Source organism: Aaosphaeria arxii (genome assembly GCF_010015735.1).
Source record: "Aaosphaeria arxii CBS 175.79 unplaced genomic scaffold BU24scaffold_15, whole genome shotgun sequence".
Classification (NCBI taxonomy): Eukaryota; Fungi; Ascomycota; class Dothideomycetes; order Pleosporales; genus Aaosphaeria; species Aaosphaeria arxii.
In genome coordinates this window covers 285,783-306,020 of record NW_022983488.1, presented here as the reverse complement: position 1 = coordinate 306,020, position 20,238 = coordinate 285,783, and the positions used below count along the sequence as shown (strand labels likewise).

Sequence of the window (20,238 nt, the reverse complement as noted above, 5' to 3'; positions counted from 1 at the left end):
AATGGAAATTTTGATATCTTGACTGTAGACAGGGTATCCTTTCTAACTTCTGCAACAACAATCACGACTACTTGTTTCCACGTCGTCCACCCCTCTTCTGTCTGTCCAAATGCCCACGCAGCGTCTTCCGCACGTCAACCAGACTCCGCTTCTGCTTGCCCTTAGCCTTGCCCAGCGTCATCAGGAAGTTCTTCTTCCTGGCCTTCTCCTTGTTCGTCGTGCTCTTGCCCTCGGCGTTCTTCTTCTCCTTACGCTTCGCCGTCGTCGACTGGTGGTTCTCCTCGCGGTCGCCCTTGGCCATCGCGATCTTCTCCTCCTTCGTCTTCTTCTTGCCGAGCAGGCCGGCCGCTTCGATGGTCTCCGCCGTGATGGCGTCGTCCGCGTGCTGTGCGAGTAGCGCTTCGCGGCGCTTGCTGGATGCCATGTTCGCGTTCACCGAGCTCGCGAGCTGGAGCTCCTTGAGTTTCGCGAGATCCGCGGGCGTCAGGATGGTCGTTGTCAGCAGCTTCGAGATCTTCTTCGCCTCTGGCTCCTCCGATTTCGTAGACTTGGCATCGTCGTTGGCTGGGGCGTCCACCTTGGCTTTCTTGCTCGGACGATCCTTTTCGTCCTCGCTGTCACTAACGTTGATGTCTTCGCCGTCACTCTCAACGTTGATCCAGCCGGTCGAGGAATCGCTGTCGTCGGACTCGACGTCCCAGTTCTTCCAGTCGGCCGCTTCGTCTTCTTCCTCCTCGTCACTGCCGATATCTGCGGGAAGGCCGGCCGCTTCACGTTTCTTACGGCGCTCCTCTTCCTTCCATTGCTCGAGGAGCTCAATGCCCTGGATGTCTCCAATCTCCTGCTCACCGAAACGTCGCTCCTTCATAGTACCAGCGCGTAGACCCATGGTAGCGTCCTTGCCTCGGTCACGCTTGTTCAGGAGTTCTGCGCCGACTTCGCGGTACAGCGAGAGAAGACCCTTCGCGGCCATCATCGTTCCCTTGTCCTTGCTCTTCCTGTACAACACGAGATCCTGTAACAGAGTGTCGTTCATGGCCATGGGTTGGCGGGCGCAGATCTCACGAATGGCGTTGAGACCGGAGGCGGCTACCTCTGCCGCAGATGCTTCGCTGACAAATTCATTGGCGATCTTGGTGACGAGCGGTTCTAGGACATCGCCAGGGACAAAGTTGTGTGTTGCTTGGGCTAAACAAGCAAGGAACGACGTGACAGATGTTTGGCGGGGAGTAAGGTATTTGAGGAACCAACTGTAGAGGGAAATGATCGTACTAGTCATAATCAGCATGGAATCTCGAGAGCTTGGGACAGATGACCTACAGTTGATGCAGACCCACGAGACGGGTGACGAGATTCAGAACGAGAAGTTTGGATTCGAGGGGCAGCTTTGATTTCGAGTCCTTCAAGTGCTTGCTCCACAGTGTCTCGGCAAAACCCTGGGGATCGTGTAGCAGGTGGAAAGCCGAAAAGTTTAGTGGATGAGGTGCTGACTTCTTCTTCTCCTTCCTCTTAACAGTCGCTGCGGCCTTCTTAAGATCGCGCTCCTTTTTCTTGGTCTTCTTATTGATGCCCGCCTGATGGCGAAGCTTGCCCATGTCGATCTCGTCATCGCTTGACTCTTCCGCCGCCTCTTCTCTCTCGCGATCGCCTCCCAGGAAAAATCGTACTGATCCAACAATGACCTTCTCGTTGTCCGACAAAGTTGCCTCTTTCTGGATCTCAACAGCCTTGGAATCCGTCCAAACCTGCCGCCTCCACATCTCTCGACATATCTTGACCGACCATAACGCCTTAGAGGACTCGCGATCGCTAGTTACGAGGTTGTATAGAGAGGTTTGGAAGGCCTTGCTCGCTTTGGTGTTCGGAGAGTTTCGCAGCTCAGAGATGATCTTGGTATATAGCAGAGGGCGAAGCGATTTACTGGGAGTGGCAATTAAGAGGGGGAAAAGATTTCCCAACAGCCTATGTCTCGTTAGTCCAGCCCGCGAGCGATTGAAGAACAAGCATACATTTCGGAGGAGATAACCTCCTTGTTCCTCAGCAAACACAAGCTGCCAACCAACTTCTCTCGTAGATCCGGCTCAATCTCCGCATGGTGCTGACGCAGAATTGTTACGATGTCCGTGGGGAAATCCTTCGTGATTGAGGGATAGCAGTCTGAACAATGTGTGACAAAGTCAACCTGGTCGCGAAAAGAGACCAAGCCGCTGTTGTCGCTCGTCGCGGGGTTCTGTAGGAAGAGGTCGCGATATGTCTGGTATAGCTCGTACTGCGCAATGAAGTCTCCTTCGTATGACGGCGGGTCTCGCTTTACACGGTACCTCAAACTTGTAAGGTCCGCCTCCACCTAGAATACTATTAATGTCGGAATTTTTCGAAGCAGCGATAGGTGTACGAACCTTCTCGAGGGCGCCGACTTTCCGTTTCATGGCTATGTCAGGCAGCTATTATATCTCGCGCGACTATAAATATCGGGTTTGCAGCTGTTCAAAGCACTCTGGCTTCTGTGAACACTTCCGGCTGCTGCAACGCGATTGAGAAAAAAAAGTTGGGAAGGGACCTCTGCCAAGATTTCATGTGTTATCGATAAGAGGCTGCGGAGGTCGGAGGACCATTCTGCCGACCGTCATGAAAGCTCATAGGTCAACTTGGACCACACCTCACCCAAATAGTGAATTGACTATAATATCAATATCAATCGTTGTTAATAAAAGCTCCTATTCTCGACAGATTCTAATCAGTCAGTCCAGATCTTCAGTCGTCTTCCGTAAAGGATCGTTGTCCCCAAAGAAAGCTAAAGTTGCCACCCCAAAATTCTCAGTTCTTCTGTAGAGTCTATAGTTTTTAATCCAACCCTGTGTACCCGAGGCTTCAGAATACATTCTACGTACGACAGCTCATTTTTAGAATATTTTGTACATCTTTCTTCTAATATTATTACATTTGCATTTTTTGTCCATTTTGTATCCGTCGGTGATTGTCGTGCACGGGTGAAGTGTACATGCTGCTCGATCGCTCGTTGCAGAAGTGAAGCGCCAGGCATCTAAAGAAAAGCTCTAGCGCTTGTTTACATCTTGTAAACATTACCTACACGTCTTGTAATTGACCCTTCCAACCAGCGGCTCTAGTAGCTCCGTTAGCAACTCTCACTCACTTCAGGCTCCGTTGGCAACTCCCACTCACTTCAAGATCGATTTGGACACAGCCCATTTGGAAAAGTCCTCGCTGCGTACTGATCACAGGTGAGTGAGGCAACTGCTTTTTCATACTGTCTCTCAGGTGATTCCAACCAATAGAAACCAGGGCACAGCCTGCATTTCCATTGTTAATAAACAACCGACTATCCCGCCCGTCGACAAAACACCAAACTTCACCACTTGGCTATCTCAGACTCGCAACCGCATGCAACTTTCAACATGGGTACAATAATGGGTGATGAAGAGTATGAATACGACATGTTTGGTCTCAAGCACATCGATACAACTGATGAAAATGATCAGTTGTATTATCTGGACACGTCCGACGATACTCTTACAATTCGCTTCTCACTCGAAACGCCCACGACTCAGAATCTTCGGGACTACCTAGCACGAACTCTTCATCCAAAATACTTCAGAGATGAGTACCTTGTCCAGAGGTCTCTCAATGAGATGACCCATCAACAGCTCGTAAGACTCCAGGCACGACACTGGTCCACGATTCCTCAACTCAATGCTGCCCGCCCGTCGAGTGACCCAGATACATCCAGTGAGATCGACATGTCAACTGCTCGTATGGTTGCAATTATTGCTGAATGCATTCAATTCAGTAGGTCTCATGCTTCATAATATATTCGCCTCGATTTAACAACGCAGGTAATCGAGTTTTCGTCTACCATGAGTGGTGCCCATACAAGGCTGAACATTGCCACAACCCCATGTGCGATGCTGTTAATGAGAACTTGAAGAAGCCTGATGGGTGGCCATGTGTTATCATTGAGCCACTGATTCATGTTCGAACACTGATTCTAGCATCCGATCTCAACATTTGTGGACGCCAAATCCTATTGTTCAGGCGGGATGAATTGATGTTCCGCGAGTACGGTTTCCACGTCCCAGAAACGGTCAACTCAGCCAGACTTCTATGCTTCTGCATCCCATGTTTGGAATTTCTATGGAAGAATAGAGTGAGGGCATGGAAGCGTTTAGGTTACAGACCTCCACGCAACGTAGCTGGAGATCCATCCATGGTACCTAGCCAGGTGAATACTCGCAAACATCCCCGTGAAGATGATGGAAATTTTCGTGCTGAGCAAGTGGCCGGCAATTAGAATAGCACTCATTCTACGCAGATTGACGTACAGACCGAAATCCGGGACCCGGATGACTCTATGTCATCCAAACGAAGACGCCATGAGCTCAATTTGGATGGTAATACTATCACGAACATGGTTCCTAACGACGATATGCCCAACACCCCCGATCTTCCACAACTTGATGGGCCAACCGAGGGGCCAGCCAATTACAAAATTCCGGATGATGATGTAATGGAGTACGAGTATACTACAACCCAGAGCGATTCCACTGAATCTAGCTCGTCAATCCCAGCATCATATCTTTCCGGCGAAGTGGATCCTCCTGCCAGCTATTTTCCAGTCTGGCACAGCGATGTTCAGGAAAGTGCTTACAGAATCTTTCCAATGAGAAGGGGATTCGGTAAATATGGGAATCCAAACATCGTACAAATGTATGAGACCGAAGATGCACTTGTGAACAGCATATACAGGGTACCAAATCCGGCCCCTTTGACAACACTCACAATCATGTCAAGTGTCTTATCGCTTTCCCAACCTTCACCGGCATCGCCTTTGCCATCGGCAAACAAGGAAGCACCCCAAGCTTCTCCCGATCGACTACGACCAAAGCACATACTTCCTCCATCGAAAGTCCCACCTCATGTCATTTGCTATTGTAGACAGCCCGCAAGGGCTGAGGAGCCCGGCACCAAACCTGCCGACACGAGAATCATTACTTGCGCGTTTTCGACATGCCCTATCTCGCGATTCCACTACACTTGTCTCACCAAATCACAAAAGATCTCTGCTTATCACGGAAGGTGGACATGCGATGTTTGCGGGCAGCTCGGCGAGATCGGTGGCAATGCCGGTTCCAGCTTCAAACCCCTGTTCTCGAAGAAATCGAAGGAAGAGATCTTGAAGTTTGTTTCTGACCTGCAATTTGGAGTTGAAGGTTCTGAGGAGGGTGGTAGCAGAAAGAATATCACTGCTGATCCTTATGGCCTTGCGACCAACAGACCGATTAACGTCCCAGAGGTCGAGGATGTTTATGATGAAGAGCAAAGGTCCATTAAAGTGTACGAAGATGATGAGTATGACGAGTACTATAACTGGAATGGATATGAGGATAATGGATACGAGTATTATGAGGATGCCGAAGTGTATCCTGAGGAATACTACAACGAAGAGAACAACGAAGAGAACAACGAAGAGAACCACGAAGAGGAGGATGAAGATGAAGGAAGCACGATCATCATTGGAAGTGACGATACAATTTGATCACAAGCAACTGGTAGCATTTGCAAGCCGAACGTGCTTTGCCATCCATCACCGTCGAGTAGGTATTTTCTTCTGGCCAGACGCGATGGAAGCGCACATTGGTCATGGGCTTGGAAAGGATGGACTTCAAGTAGTGTAAAGATATTGATGGGTCACGAAATGATTTGTACATTATTGGGTTCAAGGATAATTGAAATGCATAACGATTAAACCATGAAGGCCTGTCATGGTAAAGTCCTTAGAAATTGATGCGCCTTTGTTTTAGCATTCAACAATGAAGAGTATTCTAGTTGAAAACTCGTTCTAGATTCCAGTTTCTCAACTGGTGTTGGTATGTAAATCATGGCGCAACTTATAACTTCCGAACCAGCCATCTGTTATGAGCTTCAGCGAGTGTGATGGAAAAAAGGAACGCGCAAGCATGGGCCTCTGCTACAGAGGTCTACATGGCCATTTGGCCAAATCACTATCTCCTATCTCATGCAATAATGGTCCCAGCTCCAACATGTTGCCACTGTAGCTCGCAACGGCCACGCAATGTACTATCAATACTGTAACCCGTCGGAAAATGGACGTCCACTTCCCGATGACATCGTGCGTACTAGTAGATATGCTCCCTGCCAATCTAACGCTCGAAGCAGTAATTAATTGCGTGCGGGTAGGTATGTCAGTTGTGATATGCTTATCGTTGTTTACTTGTTGCTCCGCAGGGCCCTAGTAGTGTCCCGGGTCGCTAGTGCAATGTCGGATCCGCACATGGGCCCGGACAACCTCCTCACCCGCCCCCTACGACAGAACTGATAAGGGATTCACCGTTCCAATTTACACTAGATTTTAGTGTCGTCCGGGGTAGTGAAGTCTGGATTTGTATCTAGACAATACATGTGGCTTTGCTCACTAAAAAGCCACTCACTCCGGCTGTTACTAGTACTAGCCTGTAGCCAGCATGAAGCCAGAAGGCTTATGCTTCGCTTCCGACGGACCAGATTGAAGTACCAAATTGTCAAAGTAATGACCCCTAGATGTATCCAGAATGCAATGTTTCTCTAATGTGACCAGCCGTGATGCGGTGGTGTTTACTCGTAGTGTGAATCCAACTCTTTGCAAGCATGTGCGCCCCAGCACGTCCATGCAAGATCGAAATAGAAAATTTGGACAAGTGTCGCATTCTCTCTGTGATTTTTGTGTCAAGGTTGGGCAGTTCAAGATTCCATGTTTGATGGCGGGAAACCCCCTTTCTCGCAAAGTGAAAGCATTCATTCCGTGTGTAGTCAAGGAAGTCCTTCGAAGAGCAATATCAAAGTATTTTTGTTTTCCGTCCAGTAACTTGATACTCATTACTACTGTAAACTTCTTGATTTGCCTAATTTCTCAGTAGGAATGCTTTATAGCGTCCGTGTTATGTTGTTGCCTGATGTCCTTCAGTTACACACTGTTACCGGTCAAGCTGGAATGTAGATTTCTGTAGGTCGCAAGAACCATTGGAACGAAGTATGTAATTTCAAGGAAACTCTTCTTGAATTTAAATACGGTGGGCATAGTCTGCAATCAAATTAAATGCTATTGTGCATGTGTGTACGAAAAAAGCGATCCTCGTTTCCAAGATGCCTTTATGCCCCAGCAGTGAGGAGATGAGGAAGGCCATAAAACTCCCGACGAGTACGTTCTTCTGGAGATAAGTATGAATCATCGAAGGTAACATTGAGCCAGTAATCTGCCGAAAAGTGATGATGCGTTGCTACAAACACCGACATCAAGTATCGCAAGAACAGACACTGCGAAGACGGGGGTCAATGTCTCAACCTCATCCACAGACGAAGCAGCAGTAGCCCTCGATGGACTTACACTAGAGCCCCCAACTCTTGATACCGGCATGGTCGACACGCCCACCAAGATATCAACCCCCATAGACTCGCTCTTCGACCTCCCCACCAACCCACCCTCAATCTACGTCGACATCGAAGGCATCGACCTCTGCCGCCACGGTAGCGTCTCCATCCTGCAACTCTACGTCCTCCCCACCGACACGACGCACCTGATCGACGTCCACACCCTCAAGTCCCTAGCCTTCACGACTCCCAGCACCACCAGCGGCCAAACGCTAAAACATGTCTTCGAATCCGCCGCAATCCCGAAGGCGTTCTTCGATATCCGAAATGACTCCGACGCTCTGTACGCCCTCTTTGGTATCAACGTCGCGGGCATACACGACATCCAGCTCATGGAAAACGCCTCCCGGTCGTTCAACCGACGCTGCGTGAATGGCCTATCCAAATGCATCGAGAGAGACTGCCCCATGACTCTGTCTGAGCGGCGGACATGGCTCGCGACAAAGGAGGTCGGTGTGAAAGCGTTTGCCCCTGAGAAAGGAGGCAGTTATCAAGTTTTTAACGAGAGGCCGTTGAGAAAAGAGATCAGGGATTACTGTATGCAGGACGTCAAGTTCCTGCCTAGGCTTTGGAAGTTATATGATCAGAAGATGGGACAGGCGTGGAAGGGGAAGGTTGCGCATGCGACGGTGGAGAGAATCAAGCTGTCCCAAAGTGCGGGATTCAATGGGAAGGGGCGCCATATGGCGCTGGGTCCGTGGGCATGATGGGATGCTAATGGGGTTTGCTTTCTTTCAAGTTGTAGTAGTGCGACCTGATTTCTTTAATTCTTTCCTAGCTCTCATAGATGGGCTCGTGTTGGATGTTTGCGCACATGGTCTCCTTCAACAGCACGTAGTACGACGTAGTCTTTCTGAAATTATAGGTAAAATTAATGATCTTTTATTTTTAATGTCAAGGACTTCATGAGAACCAGCCATTGTAGATTCCGACTATCTGTCAATTTAATCTTGTGTTCGAATACAATTTTCAGCTTGCAGCGCTACATTCACAAACAAACACCCAAATTCGAGAGGAAATATAGTGGATAGACCAGGATAGGTGCATGGAGATTGAGAATGATAATATTCCCGCGGGCAGCAAGGATGTGGGGAAGTAGATGTAATTCATATTTGTAGTAATAGACTGCACTTTCTTGCGTCTGTTCCTTTTCTCCAATTCATTCTGTCATGTGGAAAGAATGTATCAAGAAGTATCCACTCGGCCCTGAATAAGGCAATGATGCCATGACAGTGAGCAAGGTACCGCCTCATGGTGCCATTCTACGGAATCTGTGTTCCCAGTAACGACGTTGCAGTATTGCAGGATATATGGTAATAATAACTACCGTGTACATAGCATGATAAATAATTAATTGTTTATACTAACAACCGAATGGAGTCGTCGGACGAAAAGGGGTTAGGTCAGAATTTGTAGCATAACTATTTGTATGCACATTTTCCTCGTACCTCGTATGTACGAGTAATGCACTCCACAGAGAGCGCTACGGCCAGCTAGTCCAGCCACCTACGTGTGCATGCATTTGCGTAGTGGTTTTCTCGTTCAAACAGAAAAAGTAAAAAATGTAGGTTGTTGTTACTTTGGTATCAATTTATCGCTTAACTTGTCGCTTTGAGAATTGCTTCTATAAAAAATCATTTCTAAACGCCTGTGTACCTGTGTGGCTCATGCGTGGTTTACTCTTGTATTGTAGATGCAGCGCTGCTCTTGAAACCTCAACTCATTCTCTGCTGCGGCACTAAGGGCATGCAATTTTACTGTCGAATGCGAGGTTCCGCAGGTGGCCTTGCGCCTTTTTTTACGTTTCACGATCTTTCTGCTTCGATTCCAATTTCAGCCACCCGTGTAGGCACAAATAATGGGGTGCCTACAACGACGGCGGACGCTAGAACACCCGCTAGAAGAGATCGTCGCCCACGAGTGGCTACGAGCAATACAACGCAGCCTAATGGCGAAACAGAAAAATCACATTCGGGGCCCCGTTAGGTAAACAGCGAGGAGTAGTGGAGGCTCATACGATGACGTTGATGGGGTCGCCCTTGACCCACGCTTCGACGGTAGTCTTCAAAATCTGGCCGAGATTGGTGAGGGTGCGCTGGGAGAACCAGGCCAGATGAGGGCTCAAGGTGATGTTAAGGGCCTTCGCCTCTTCAGACAGTAGCGGGCTATCCTCCTCGACAGGCTCTGTCTCGAAGACATCTGTGGCGTAGCCTGCAATCTGGTCGGCCTTGAGTGCTTCGACCACGGCGGCCTCGTTGACGATACCACCCCGTGCTATGTTGATGAGCACGGAGTATGGAGACATGGCGGCGAGTTCTGCTGCAGAGATGAGATCTATGGTTTCTGGTGTGCGCGGCAGGCATAGAACAAGGACGGTACTGCGCCGCAGGACCTGGTCGAAGGGAATGCGGCTCTCGTCGGGTGCAGCTGCCGTTGCAGGTGGTGCAAGAGCATTCTTCAGGGATGGTGCATTGCCATTATCAATCGCAGTAGCAGTAGAAGATGCAGATGGAGTAGCGTTCTTGCGTGCAGCGACGAGCACTTGCATGCCCAATGCGCGGCCGAGCGTTGCAACTCGCTTCCCTACAGGGCTCGTCAATCATCCGTTGCAACAATACAACGGGCCGGTCCTTGGACAACGTAATGTAGACATTGTTCCAAGTTCAAACAATGTCGCAGAAATGATAGCGATGAGCATACATACCTAGACCACCGTAACCCACGATACCCAAGACTTCATCCCCGCAAGTCAATGGCGGCTTGCCGTCCCCGAAACGTAGCCGTTGGGTCAGGGAGTTCTTCGCCTTCCACTCGCTCGGCACGGCCCTGGTCGCAGCATCAAGGATCACGGTGCGTCTCCGTGCGGCGAAGTACAGACTAAGCGCATGCTCGGAGACAGCATCAATATTGGCAGCAGGGGTGTTGGTGACGCGAATGCCACGAGCGCGGGCAGCCACAAGATCGACTGGGTCGGTGCCGGTCGCCATGATAGCGATGAGACGTAGGTTCGGCGTTACATCGGGATCCAATACCTCGGCGGGTATTTTGACGATAGTCACGATGAGGATGGTAGCATCGCGTAGACGTTCTGCCAATTGGGATGCGTCGGTGCGGTGGTAAGTGGTGAGTGTGTGAGGGAAGTCGAATGTATCTGGGAGGGGCTGATGGACACGCTCAATGGCGACGATATGATGATGCATCGTTTCCTGGCCTTACTTTCCGAAAATGAGGGGGAGGGGGAGGGGCAATTAGAGAAGAAAGGTGAACAGATGATAGAGGAGGCTCTATTAGCGATTGAGAGTTCTTGTCTTCTGTGATGTTACTCACCCAGTCCTCTAGATTATGTAGTTTTTGTTTATGATTTAATTGTTGTTTTGTGATCATGGGGATCTTCGCTTCTACGTAAGCAATGCAAATCACCGGTAGGGCGTGGGCGGTAATCGGTTACACCAATAAAGAAGAGTGACAGGACAGTGACAGGTTGTCGTCAGTGTTCGATTACGGCGATGGGATGATGGGATGGAAAGGGAAAAGGGGAATAATGGATGATCCGCAAACCTAAACTGAACCTCATCAGCCTCAACTCACGCGACACCACAACCACACCACAGCCACATCAATTCACCGATAACTACTCCGTAACTATTACTCCAATACTCCTGCGTCTAAATCCTTCGTTCTACCAATATACCGATTCAGCGTTAGGGTTGTCGACAGAGAACATTGCTCTCTTGGCTATTATTTCAAAATCCTCAACCATCGGAGTTGACTACTTCTTTTCAACGGCACACGGCATTATGCCTGTATGCGCAGAACTTTCCTCCAGCTTGGTCTCGTACTCGCCTCATCAGCCAATGGCCCTTATCCGACGACATGTTCACCAGCAAGACTTGGATACGAGCCTCACCATTGGCCGCGGTTGTTGCGGTTGACAGCCGATGAGAGACAGGTCCGTCATGCTGTGTACCGGACAACGACTTTTCCCACGAGGGTGCCATGCAGGGAGCGATTTATCTATCCTATCGTTGGTTGTGCAGCGTCTACCACAGATTTGCTGCAAATCTCGACTCCCCGGCGTCTCCGTTGTCTGCGCGAGCCTGTCTGCTCTGCGGTCAGCACCGATTTCTGTGCTACCATGGAAAAGCTCTCGTGCTCCGTACGCCACCAAACCCCCATCGACGCACGCATCGAGTATCTGAACCTATGGAGAGGCCCTCCTCGACCTCTCACATGTTGGCACCTAAATGCGATTGGTGTGGTACTCCCCTCGAACAACCAGGCCACAGACTGAGTACGAAAGACGCCACAGCCGAGGCTTCCCTCCCTCGCCTCGAAAACTCTGCGTCGCGAAACAATGGACTTGGCCTGAACTTCTCCTTATACTAACGCCTCTAGTTTTTGCTTGAACAGGGTTAGATTTTGTTGGCCGAGAAATACTGTACTCCTAGAGGAGAGGCGGAGTGGAGTGAGAGGGAGAAGGGGGGGTGACAATGGAACCAATATCGACGGTTGTCCAATTCCCCGGGCGGACCGATTGTCTACCAGACTACTAGGTTACCCCACTGTTACAGCAGATTTGGTCGTCTCTCCCTCCACACAGGCCATACAGGAGTAACAGGACCGCGCGCTTTTTTCCAATTGTTCGCATCGGCTCATATCCGCTCCCTGGCCTGGGTCCATGGGGTCCATGCTCGCCGACGCCCATGCTGATGCCCCATGCCCATTCCATGCCATGCCCATGCCCATGCCGACGCCCACATGTCCAGCTAATTGCGCCTATTCTCGGTCGAGTTCCCCCTACCAAGTTACAGTAGATTCAGCCAATCAATACTGGGCATTTAAGTGTGTATTACCGCAAACGCTACCCTCTCCCAGTGTGTTGGCCGTAGAGGTCAAACTCTTCTCGGACATCGCCTGCCAAGTTTCCATTCACTCACGCTAGAGAGATATACTTTCCCAATCGGGACTAGGGGATCCTTGACCAGTGCGTCACCTGGCAGATACCAACAACGACTACAAGTCTCTGACATCCCCAGCCCTGCATACACAATTCTTTTGCTTCAAATCTCGTACATACATACTCTCTCTTTCCCTCTCTCCCTTCCCCTCCACCTCCTTCCTCTCATACCCTTCTCCCTCCCTTCATTTTGAACCTCCCTCCACCCTTCCTCTCCCTCCACATCACCTCCATATCGCCCATCGCCCATCGCCCATCGACCTTTCGTCCCGTCTCCCACAAGCGACCGCAACCATGGCCGAGGAAGCCTCCAAAGGCCAGTTTTATGGCACCCAATCCGATGCGCATTTCGCCGAAAATGATGTCCACCGTCGCAACTCAGGCAAGGTCAAGGCAGGCAACCTCGAAGAGTCTGATCGACACTCTGCCGACGACCTTCTGGCTGCCATGGGTTACAAGTCTGAACTCGTGAGATCGCGCTCCACCCTCCAGGTCGCCTTCATGTCGTTCGTCCTCGCCTCTATCCCATACGGTCTCTCTACCACCCTTGTCTACCCCGTCATTGCCAGCGGCCCCGTTGGTATTATCTGGGGATGGGTCCTCGTTTCCCTCATCATTCTCTGCGTCGCTGCGTCCCTTGGTGAAATCACCTCCGTCTACCCCACATCCGGTGGTGTCTACTACCAGACCTTCATGCTTGCACCTGCCTCCTACCGTAGGATCATATCCTGGATCTGCGGATGGGCCTTCGTCGTTGGCAACATCACCATTACCCTCGCCGTGAACTTCGCCACTGCTCTGTTCTTGGGCGCCTGCCTCAACGTCTTTGGCGATCCCGAGGTTGGAATCTTCGCAGCCGAGCCCTACCAGGTGTATCTTATTTTCTTGGGAATTACTCTGTTGACCAATGCCATCTCTGCGCTCGGAAACAAGTGGTTGCCCTGGTTGGATGTGAGAAAAACCCCTACCAATGCTCCAAACTCTCACAAGCGCATCGTTACTTACCCATTACATAGACCTTTGCCATCTTTTGGACTTTCGCTGGATTGATCTGCATCATTGTGTGCATCCTTGCCATTGCTAAGAATGGTCGCCACGACGCCGCCTATGTTTTTGGTGAATTTGACGCGAGCAACTCGGGCTGGACCCCTGGTTGGTCTTTCTGTGTCGGTCTCCTCCACGCCGCCTACGCAACCTCGTCTACCGGAATGATCATCTCGTGAGCCTCCCTAGCAACTACAGACCGTTTCCCTCTTCCCTTGCAGCAAGTCCCATGCAGCAGCCCCAGCAGCCCCAGCAAGCCCCCAGCAGATCCCAAGCAACCTCTTGATCTTCAGACCCCACGCGACCTCTTCCCCAATGCGGTTTAACACGGTATTGTTTCGTCCCTATGTGAACAAAATGCTTACCCTTACTCTAGGATGTGCGAAGAAGTCCAACAGCCTGCCACCCAGGTGCCCAAGGCTATGGTCGCTACCATCGTTATCAACACTCTTGCTGGTCTCGCTTTCTTGATCCCACTTGTATTCGTCATGCCCGACCAAGCCATGCTCGCCGCGCTCGCCTCGGGCCAGCCCGTTCCCATCATCATCAAGAGTGCCGTCGGCTCGGCCGGTGGAACTTTCGCCTTGCTCGTGCCCTTGCTCGTTCTCGGTCTTCTCTGCGGTGTCGCTTGCACTACCGCTGCCTCGCGATGCACTTGGGCCTTCGCACGTGACGGTGCCATTCCCGGATCTCAGTGGTGGAAGACCGTCAACGTCAAACTTGATGTGCCTTTGAACGCAATGATGCTCAGCATGGCTGTCCAGCTCATTCTGGGTTTGATCTACTTCGGTAGCTCTGCCGCTTTCAACGCCTTCTCTGGTGTTGGTGTCATTTGCTTGACCTTGAGCTATGCCTGCCCGATTGCCGTGTCTCTGGTCAACAAGCGCGAGGCTCTTCGCGAGGGCAACTTTTTCCTCGGAAAGTTGGGTGTCTTCTGCAACGTCATTTCTCTCGGTATGTGTCTGCCCACCATTCTCCTTTTTTGCAATCTACTAACAATCTCCCCAGCGTGGTCTGCCCTTGCCATCCCTCTTTTCTGTATGCCGACATCCATCCCCGTCGTTGCAGAGTTCATGAACTACGCTTCCGTCGTCTTCGCCGCTTTCTTCCTCGTCGCCACCGTGTGGTACTTCGTCTGGGGCAAGAAGAACTACCAGGGCCCTCCCGTCCACGAGGACGCAGCCCTGCAGGAGGTGCGCCGCGCCAGTGTGGCCAGCCACCACTCCAAGTAGAGTCTCTCTCCGGAGATTTTCTATCTGCCTCAGATCGTTGTTTATTCTCCTTTTCTCCCAATTTTCAAAAAGCCACCAGGTGGTCAATCTTCGCGGCCGTGTGTTTTCCCATCCCAAACGTTTGAGAAACCGCGCCAGCATGATTATTTGAAAATACTATATATCCAATTTTTTACATATATATACAACATCACCTCCCCCTTATCGCGACGTATGTCTTTCTGCACGACCTGTATATATGATCATGTGTACACACGTACTCTCCAGAATACCCCAAAAATGTTTCCATTCTTATCCATACATGCGCATCCTTGAAACCATGATATCGTGACGTTACTGTGCCTTTCACGTGTTCGAAAACAGTGAAACCCCTCGATTTGCAAACGTTCGTGATACCCGTGACAATAGGAACAGATGCATAACGTCATGACGCCATGTCCTCACTCGCACCTACAAACGACACGCCAGACAGTCACACAAAGACCCTTGCCCACATTCCACTATGTACCAACCATTCGATCTCAGGGTCCAGCCAGAGAAAATCGATCTTCACCCGCCATGCCCGCCTGCCTATTGTATCCACACAGCCGGTGCCGTTCCCGTGTGACGACAAGACCCCAGCCCCAGCGCACCGGGTTCCCCGCTCGTTCGCCCTGTCCATCCCGCGCGTGCAGCCATCCGATCGCAGGGAGCCTCACTGGGTGGGATTTGCTTGTTTTTAGTAACGAGTGATTAGTTTGGTATGAGTCGGTTGGTTTGTACTTTGGACTATTTCTGAGGCTGGAGAGTTGAGGGAGTTGCGCGTCTGCGCCTCTTGTTGGGCGTGGCGCTTGTAGATTTGTCTGTTTGTTACGGTGATTGTATGTACACTAAGTTTTATGATTATGTCTTGAAGGAAACGGAGAAAGAAATGTATACGAGATTTGTGCTTCGATGAACAGCAAGCGATCACATGAAGACATCATATGTATGCAAAGAACATTGTATCACACGATAAGAATTGTCTGTCCATTCGTTACGAGATAGCGATGATCAACCTCAACTCCAGTCACGGTACCCGTCTGGATGAAGCGGATACCGATGCTACGTTGGCCATTCCTTCATAAGCGGCGACCTTTCCCGCACCTTCAGCTTCGGGCCCATTCCTCTCCGGGGCTTGTGATCGCAAGTTTCTCTCGGTCGCCAGGTGTACAGGTTGTAAGGCACGATGAAACGGGGAATGAACGGTTTCTCGTGGCGGATGAGCCGGTCTACCTCATGGGTGTTTAGGTAGGGAATCTTTCCTGCAGGATAGCTGTGCAGCGATCCAGCCATGCCAAACGATGCAGCGTGGCACTCCAATGTCGCTCGTGCATCCTGTCTGTTTTCGGCGATGATCCACGCACCGATTTGCCAACCACCCAGGCGGATGCGTTTGTCACGGAGCTTGACGACACGCGAAGGCACTCTGGAGCTACCTATGTGCAGTCCGGTGAGGCGCACACTGGCCTTGGTCGATATTCTGGGAGGCGGCACTTCCCACGGGACGAAGGCTTCGTGCACAGCGTTATGGATCCAGACGTGGATTTTCATATCGTATAGCCACTTCAGAGAGCTTGGGCGGAGTATGACGTTCTCCAGCTCCATGCGCTTCAGGGATGGAAGTGCCAGACAGTTTTCTCTCTTCGAACCTAAACCTCGGAGCTGTATTGCCTCATATATGTGCAAAGACGCACCCTTGAGTCTCAAAACTTGGACGCGTCCGAAAGCTCCACCGGCAGGCCTACAGAGATATTTAACATCATTGGAGAGACTGAAACCGAAATTCCAATAATTCGTTGTCCCCCGTGCAAAATGTAGAATTTCGAGGATCTTGATTCTGTCGAAAATCTGCGAGACTTCGATACCGAACAAAATCAAACTTGGGCTCAGCGGGCTCCCGTTGTCATTAGTAGTGATTGACATGACTTCAAGCTTGTCCAGATAATTGCTTGCGTAGTGGAAGAAGAAATGGAAGGCATCAATACCTTTCGTGCGGGTGCCCATGCCGTGCGGAGTCCGGAAGATGATGCCCGACCCACGCTGTGCCCAGATTCGCTGCCGATATTCAAAAAGCTTTCCAACATCGTCGAAATCGTCAACATGTAGTAGCTTGTAAAGATCAATCTTACTTGTTGGTGGGCTTGGACGCTTTTCCTGGAATCCTGCGTGATACTTGAAGGTTTCAAGGTTTTTGAGCCGCAGAATGGCTTCGACTGAGCTGGTGTACATGTCATAGCGATCCGACTCGAGATCAGCATAATCAGTGACTTTGCGCCAGGTACAGTATTGCTTCCTGTCATACCAAGTGAGAGGCGGATCTATTTTCCATCGTTCCTCCAAGGCAGAGATTGGTTCGATCAGGACGTCTTCCAAAACTAATTCTTTGACTTGGCCAGCAAAATTCAAGGATATCCAAACCAATTTCTCAATACTTCGAGGGTGAAGCCAGAAGTGAACTGTTCTGTAGAGATCCTTTTCTCGATTGTCGCCGGTTTTCCAACATACTTCTCGCATCGCTGCCACTGTCCGTACTCTGCTATCCGGCCTACCATCGCCAATGCTACTACTTGCGTGCAAGTAATCGTAAATTTGGTTTATTAGTTCTGGCGGTAAAGCTGCGAGCCCGGTTTTCATCATTGGTGGCCTTTGCGAAGCTCTGACGATGTCGGTCTTGAGATACAGAAGATCTTGTGGATCATGATGTACGGTTTGGCCGGGACCGTTCTCCGTCAGGCGCTGTTTCTTGCGGTGAGGGCCATCTGCGACTGGCGGCGGACAGGATCGCCCTCGCTTGCGTGAGGTCATATGGCTTGACTGATAGTAAATAAAATACAGAGAGAAATGCAACTGAAGACGGCGGGTAGAGATAAAGAACCTCTTACCGATTGAGAAGGTAAACAAGCGAGAGATTCACCCTTCCATAATTGCCACGGTACGTTGGGTGGCGCTTTCTTCACACTCCAACCTTCGGTATCTGTCTATAGCCATGTGTGTCCTACAAAATGGTGTTCTTCTTAGCGAAGCTTGTGTTCTTGACATCTACAAAACAAACTATTAGTGCTAGACTTGAAGAAGATATGACTCGTCCTTTGCTGTTCTTCCTAATCTCCTTATCACTCCATCTGTCCTTTCCTTCTTCGAAACTAGTGAATCCAATAATAACACACCTTTCTAGCAAACAATCAGTCTTGACGTCTAAATAAGCTTTTTTTACTGCATGTAGTCTCCGGCATGAACTGGCGACCCCTGCCGGAAGAGATCCCGAGCACTTCTGCCTCTAGCTTGAGTCTTGCGGCGGATGAGAACCCTAACTAGAACACATTAGCCAGGGATAAAGCTAGAGCATGGTATTTCTGGGACTGTTAAATCTTTTCCCGATGTCCTACTGTAATCATGTGGCTGTGCTACTTTGCAATTGGTCCAAAAGAACGATATAGGCTGTGTCAGGTCCTCGAAAAGTGTATCATCCTCAGTGGATCAAAGATACGTATGCTATCAATCAAACCATATTAAAATCTACGAACTTAGGCGACCTGAGCTTGCATCAAATACAGATAGAGCTTGATTATATGTCGACAAGTTGGATCAACTTGTGCGAGATCTGTGGTCCAAATAAGGTGCAGAACTAAGCATAAGTGGGCGATTCGCGGTAACCAGGTCCGATGATAAGCGACCTCACATCAAGGGCGATCTCAACGGCGTCCCCAAACACAGGAACAACACTCTCTCTTCCTCTTCATAAGAATCGGAAAAACAAAATACAAGAACTCCATACGATTAATACGATAAACATGACGAGAGAAATAAAAGCTCCGAAGGGGCGCGTTATCGTGCCCGGATCGGCTTCCGGGAAGCTCATTGTATCGCAAACGCCACTGAGCTTCATGATGGGCGTAGATCCAGTCACCGGAATGATTGTCGACCACCACCACCCTCTACAGGGACGTATAATCAAAGATCAAATTCTAGCTATTCCTCGGGGAAGGGGTTCTTGTTCGGGTAGTGGAGTAATATTAGAGTTGCTCATGCAAGGAAAGGGACCAGCAGCCTTCATATTCTCCAAGGCAGAGGAGATATTAACACTCGGCGTTCTCGTTGCGAAGGTCTTGTTTGAGAAGTCCATTCCGATAATTGTTTTGGACGAAGCCGTGTTCGCAACGTTGTCCGATGGAGAGACAGCGCATATTTCGGAGACGGCCCTGCGTCTCAATTCGCAGCAGACACACATTGAGCTTGCTCCGGCAACACTGCCTGACCCATCCGGTTCTTCCATCGCAATCAGCGATGACGAAAAGGAAATGCTTTCCGGATCGTATGGAGAAGCACGGAAGGTATCCATGGAAGCAATCTACCATTTCGCGAAGCTACAAGGAGCCACATCATTCATTCCCGTTTCTGGCGTCCACATAGACACGTGCTACTATTGTGGTCCTTCAACACTTCTCTTCGCCGAGCGTCTGCACTCCATGGGTGGGAAGTTCGCTGGACCGACAACATTGAACTCCATCTCTGTTGACCGACGGCGTTGGCGAGAACTGGGCACCGATCCCGCATTCGGAGAAGCAGCGTCTAAAGTCGCAGATCTATATGTTGCGATGGGTGCGAAACCTAGTTTTACATGCGCTCCTTATCTACGCAACGACAAGCCAAAACTAGGTGAACAAGTCGGCTGGGCGGAGAGCAACGCAGTGGTCTTTGCAAACTCAGTGTTGGGTGCCAGGACACAGAAGTATCCTGATTTCCTAGACGTTTTCATCGGGCTCACTGGAAGAGCTCCAGCTGCAGGATGCCACCTTGATGAGGGCCGCAAGCCAAAGGTCCTGATAGAAGTTGAACACCTCGCAAAGGTAGATGATTCATTTTGGCCATTGTTAGGTCATCGAGTAGGAGAGATCAGTGAATCTGACATTCCTTTCATTTCTGGAATCGAACATCTAAAGCCTACAATCGCCGACCTGAAAGCCTTTGGTGCTGCATTTGCAACCACGAGTTCCGCCCCAATGTTCCACATCGCCGGGATTACCCCTGAGGCTTTACAGACAGTGCCTTTGAAGCAGAACCTCAGAAATGCGAAGATCGCTCTATCTGTTCTCCAAAAGACACATCGGCAGTTGAACTCAGCTCGTGACTCCTCACTTGGGCTGATATCGCTGGGAAACCCGCACTTCTCTCCCGAGGAATTCAGGATTCTCAGCGCATTGTGCGAGGGAAGACGTCGACACCCCGACGTCCGGGTAGTAGTCACTACAAGTCGAGAGTCATACGACATGGCTGAAGCAGCAGGGCATATTGATACAATCACTGACTACGGAGCTGAGGTCATCACAGATACATGCTGGTGCTTCATCACCGAACCCATTATACCAGTACATGTCAAGAATCTAATGACAACATCGGGGAAATACGCGCATTATGGACCGGGAATGGTACAAAGAGGTGTTCATTTTGGTAGTCTGGCCGACTGCATCGATGCAGCATGCGCCGGCAAGCGAGAATACTACGTTCCAACATGGCTACATGAACAGTCCTAGCAAAGTAGTC

At 50.1% G+C, this 20,238-nt stretch overlaps 7 protein-coding genes across 7 annotated transcripts; 4 read left to right on the top strand and 3 right to left on the bottom strand.

Annotated features, from left to right (window-relative positions):
- Positions 1–27: 27 nt before the first annotated feature.
- On the bottom strand, positions 28–2,520 carry BU24DRAFT_497579 (SDA1 family protein). The gene is made up of 4 exons (XM_033534283.1): positions 2,400–2,520; positions 2,010–2,347; positions 1,321–1,962; positions 28–1,271 (listed from the first exon to the last, which is right to left on the bottom strand). Exons 1-4 carry the CDS (start codon positions 2,427–2,429, stop codon positions 68–70), a joined length of 2,214 nt encoding a protein of 737 aa, XP_033377351.1. The 5' UTR covers positions 2,430–2,520; the 3' UTR covers positions 28–67.
- An 896-nt stretch (positions 2,521–3,416) lies between these two features.
- On the top strand, positions 3,417–5,554 carry BU24DRAFT_468412 (uncharacterized protein; the record flags this gene model as incomplete). Its single annotated transcript, XM_033532523.1, has 3 exons — positions 3,417–3,807; positions 3,855–4,240; positions 4,331–5,554. The coding sequence occupies 3 exons, from the start codon at positions 3,417–3,419 to the stop codon at positions 5,552–5,554; spliced, it is 2,001 nt and encodes a 666-aa protein (XP_033377350.1).
- A 1,604-nt stretch (positions 5,555–7,158) lies between these two features.
- Positions 7,159–8,150, top strand: BU24DRAFT_455931 (uncharacterized protein; the record flags this gene model as incomplete). The annotated part of the gene is made up of 2 exons (XM_033531398.1): positions 7,159–7,213; positions 7,327–8,150. The coding sequence occupies 2 exons, from the start codon at positions 7,159–7,161 to the stop codon at positions 8,148–8,150; spliced, it is 879 nt and encodes a 292-aa protein (XP_033377349.1).
- A 1,291-nt stretch (positions 8,151–9,441) lies between these two features.
- BU24DRAFT_89739 (glycerate dehydrogenase) lies at positions 9,442–10,945 on the bottom strand. The gene is made up of 2 exons (XM_033534769.1): positions 10,148–10,945; positions 9,442–10,026 (listed from the first exon to the last, which is right to left on the bottom strand). Exons 1-2 carry the CDS (start codon positions 10,641–10,643, stop codon positions 9,455–9,457), a joined length of 1,068 nt encoding a protein of 355 aa, XP_033377348.1. The 5' UTR covers positions 10,644–10,945; the 3' UTR covers positions 9,442–9,454.
- A 1,578-nt stretch (positions 10,946–12,523) lies between these two features.
- Positions 12,524–14,971, top strand: BU24DRAFT_428972 (amino acid transporter). Its single transcript, XM_033529610.1, has 4 exons — positions 12,524–13,351; positions 13,417–13,619; positions 13,821–14,398; positions 14,453–14,971. Exons 1-4 carry the CDS (start codon positions 12,695–12,697, stop codon positions 14,674–14,676), a joined length of 1,662 nt encoding a protein of 553 aa, XP_033377347.1. The 5' UTR covers positions 12,524–12,694; the 3' UTR covers positions 14,677–14,971.
- A 730-nt stretch (positions 14,972–15,701) lies between these two features.
- On the bottom strand, positions 15,702–17,502 carry BU24DRAFT_497575 (uncharacterized protein; the record flags this gene model as incomplete). The annotated part of the gene is made up of 1 exon (XM_033534282.1): positions 15,702–17,502. One exon carries the CDS (start codon positions 17,500–17,502, stop codon positions 15,760–15,762), a length of 1,743 nt encoding a protein of 580 aa, XP_033377346.1. The 3' UTR covers positions 15,702–15,759.
- A 920-nt stretch (positions 17,503–18,422) lies between these two features.
- Positions 18,423–20,236, top strand: BU24DRAFT_89696 (uncharacterized protein). Its single transcript, XM_033534768.1, has one exon. The coding sequence runs from the start codon at positions 18,489–18,491 to the stop codon at positions 20,226–20,228; it is 1,740 nt and encodes a 579-aa protein (XP_033377345.1). The 5' UTR covers positions 18,423–18,488; the 3' UTR covers positions 20,229–20,236.
- The last annotated feature ends 2 nt before the right edge of the window (positions 20,237–20,238 follow it).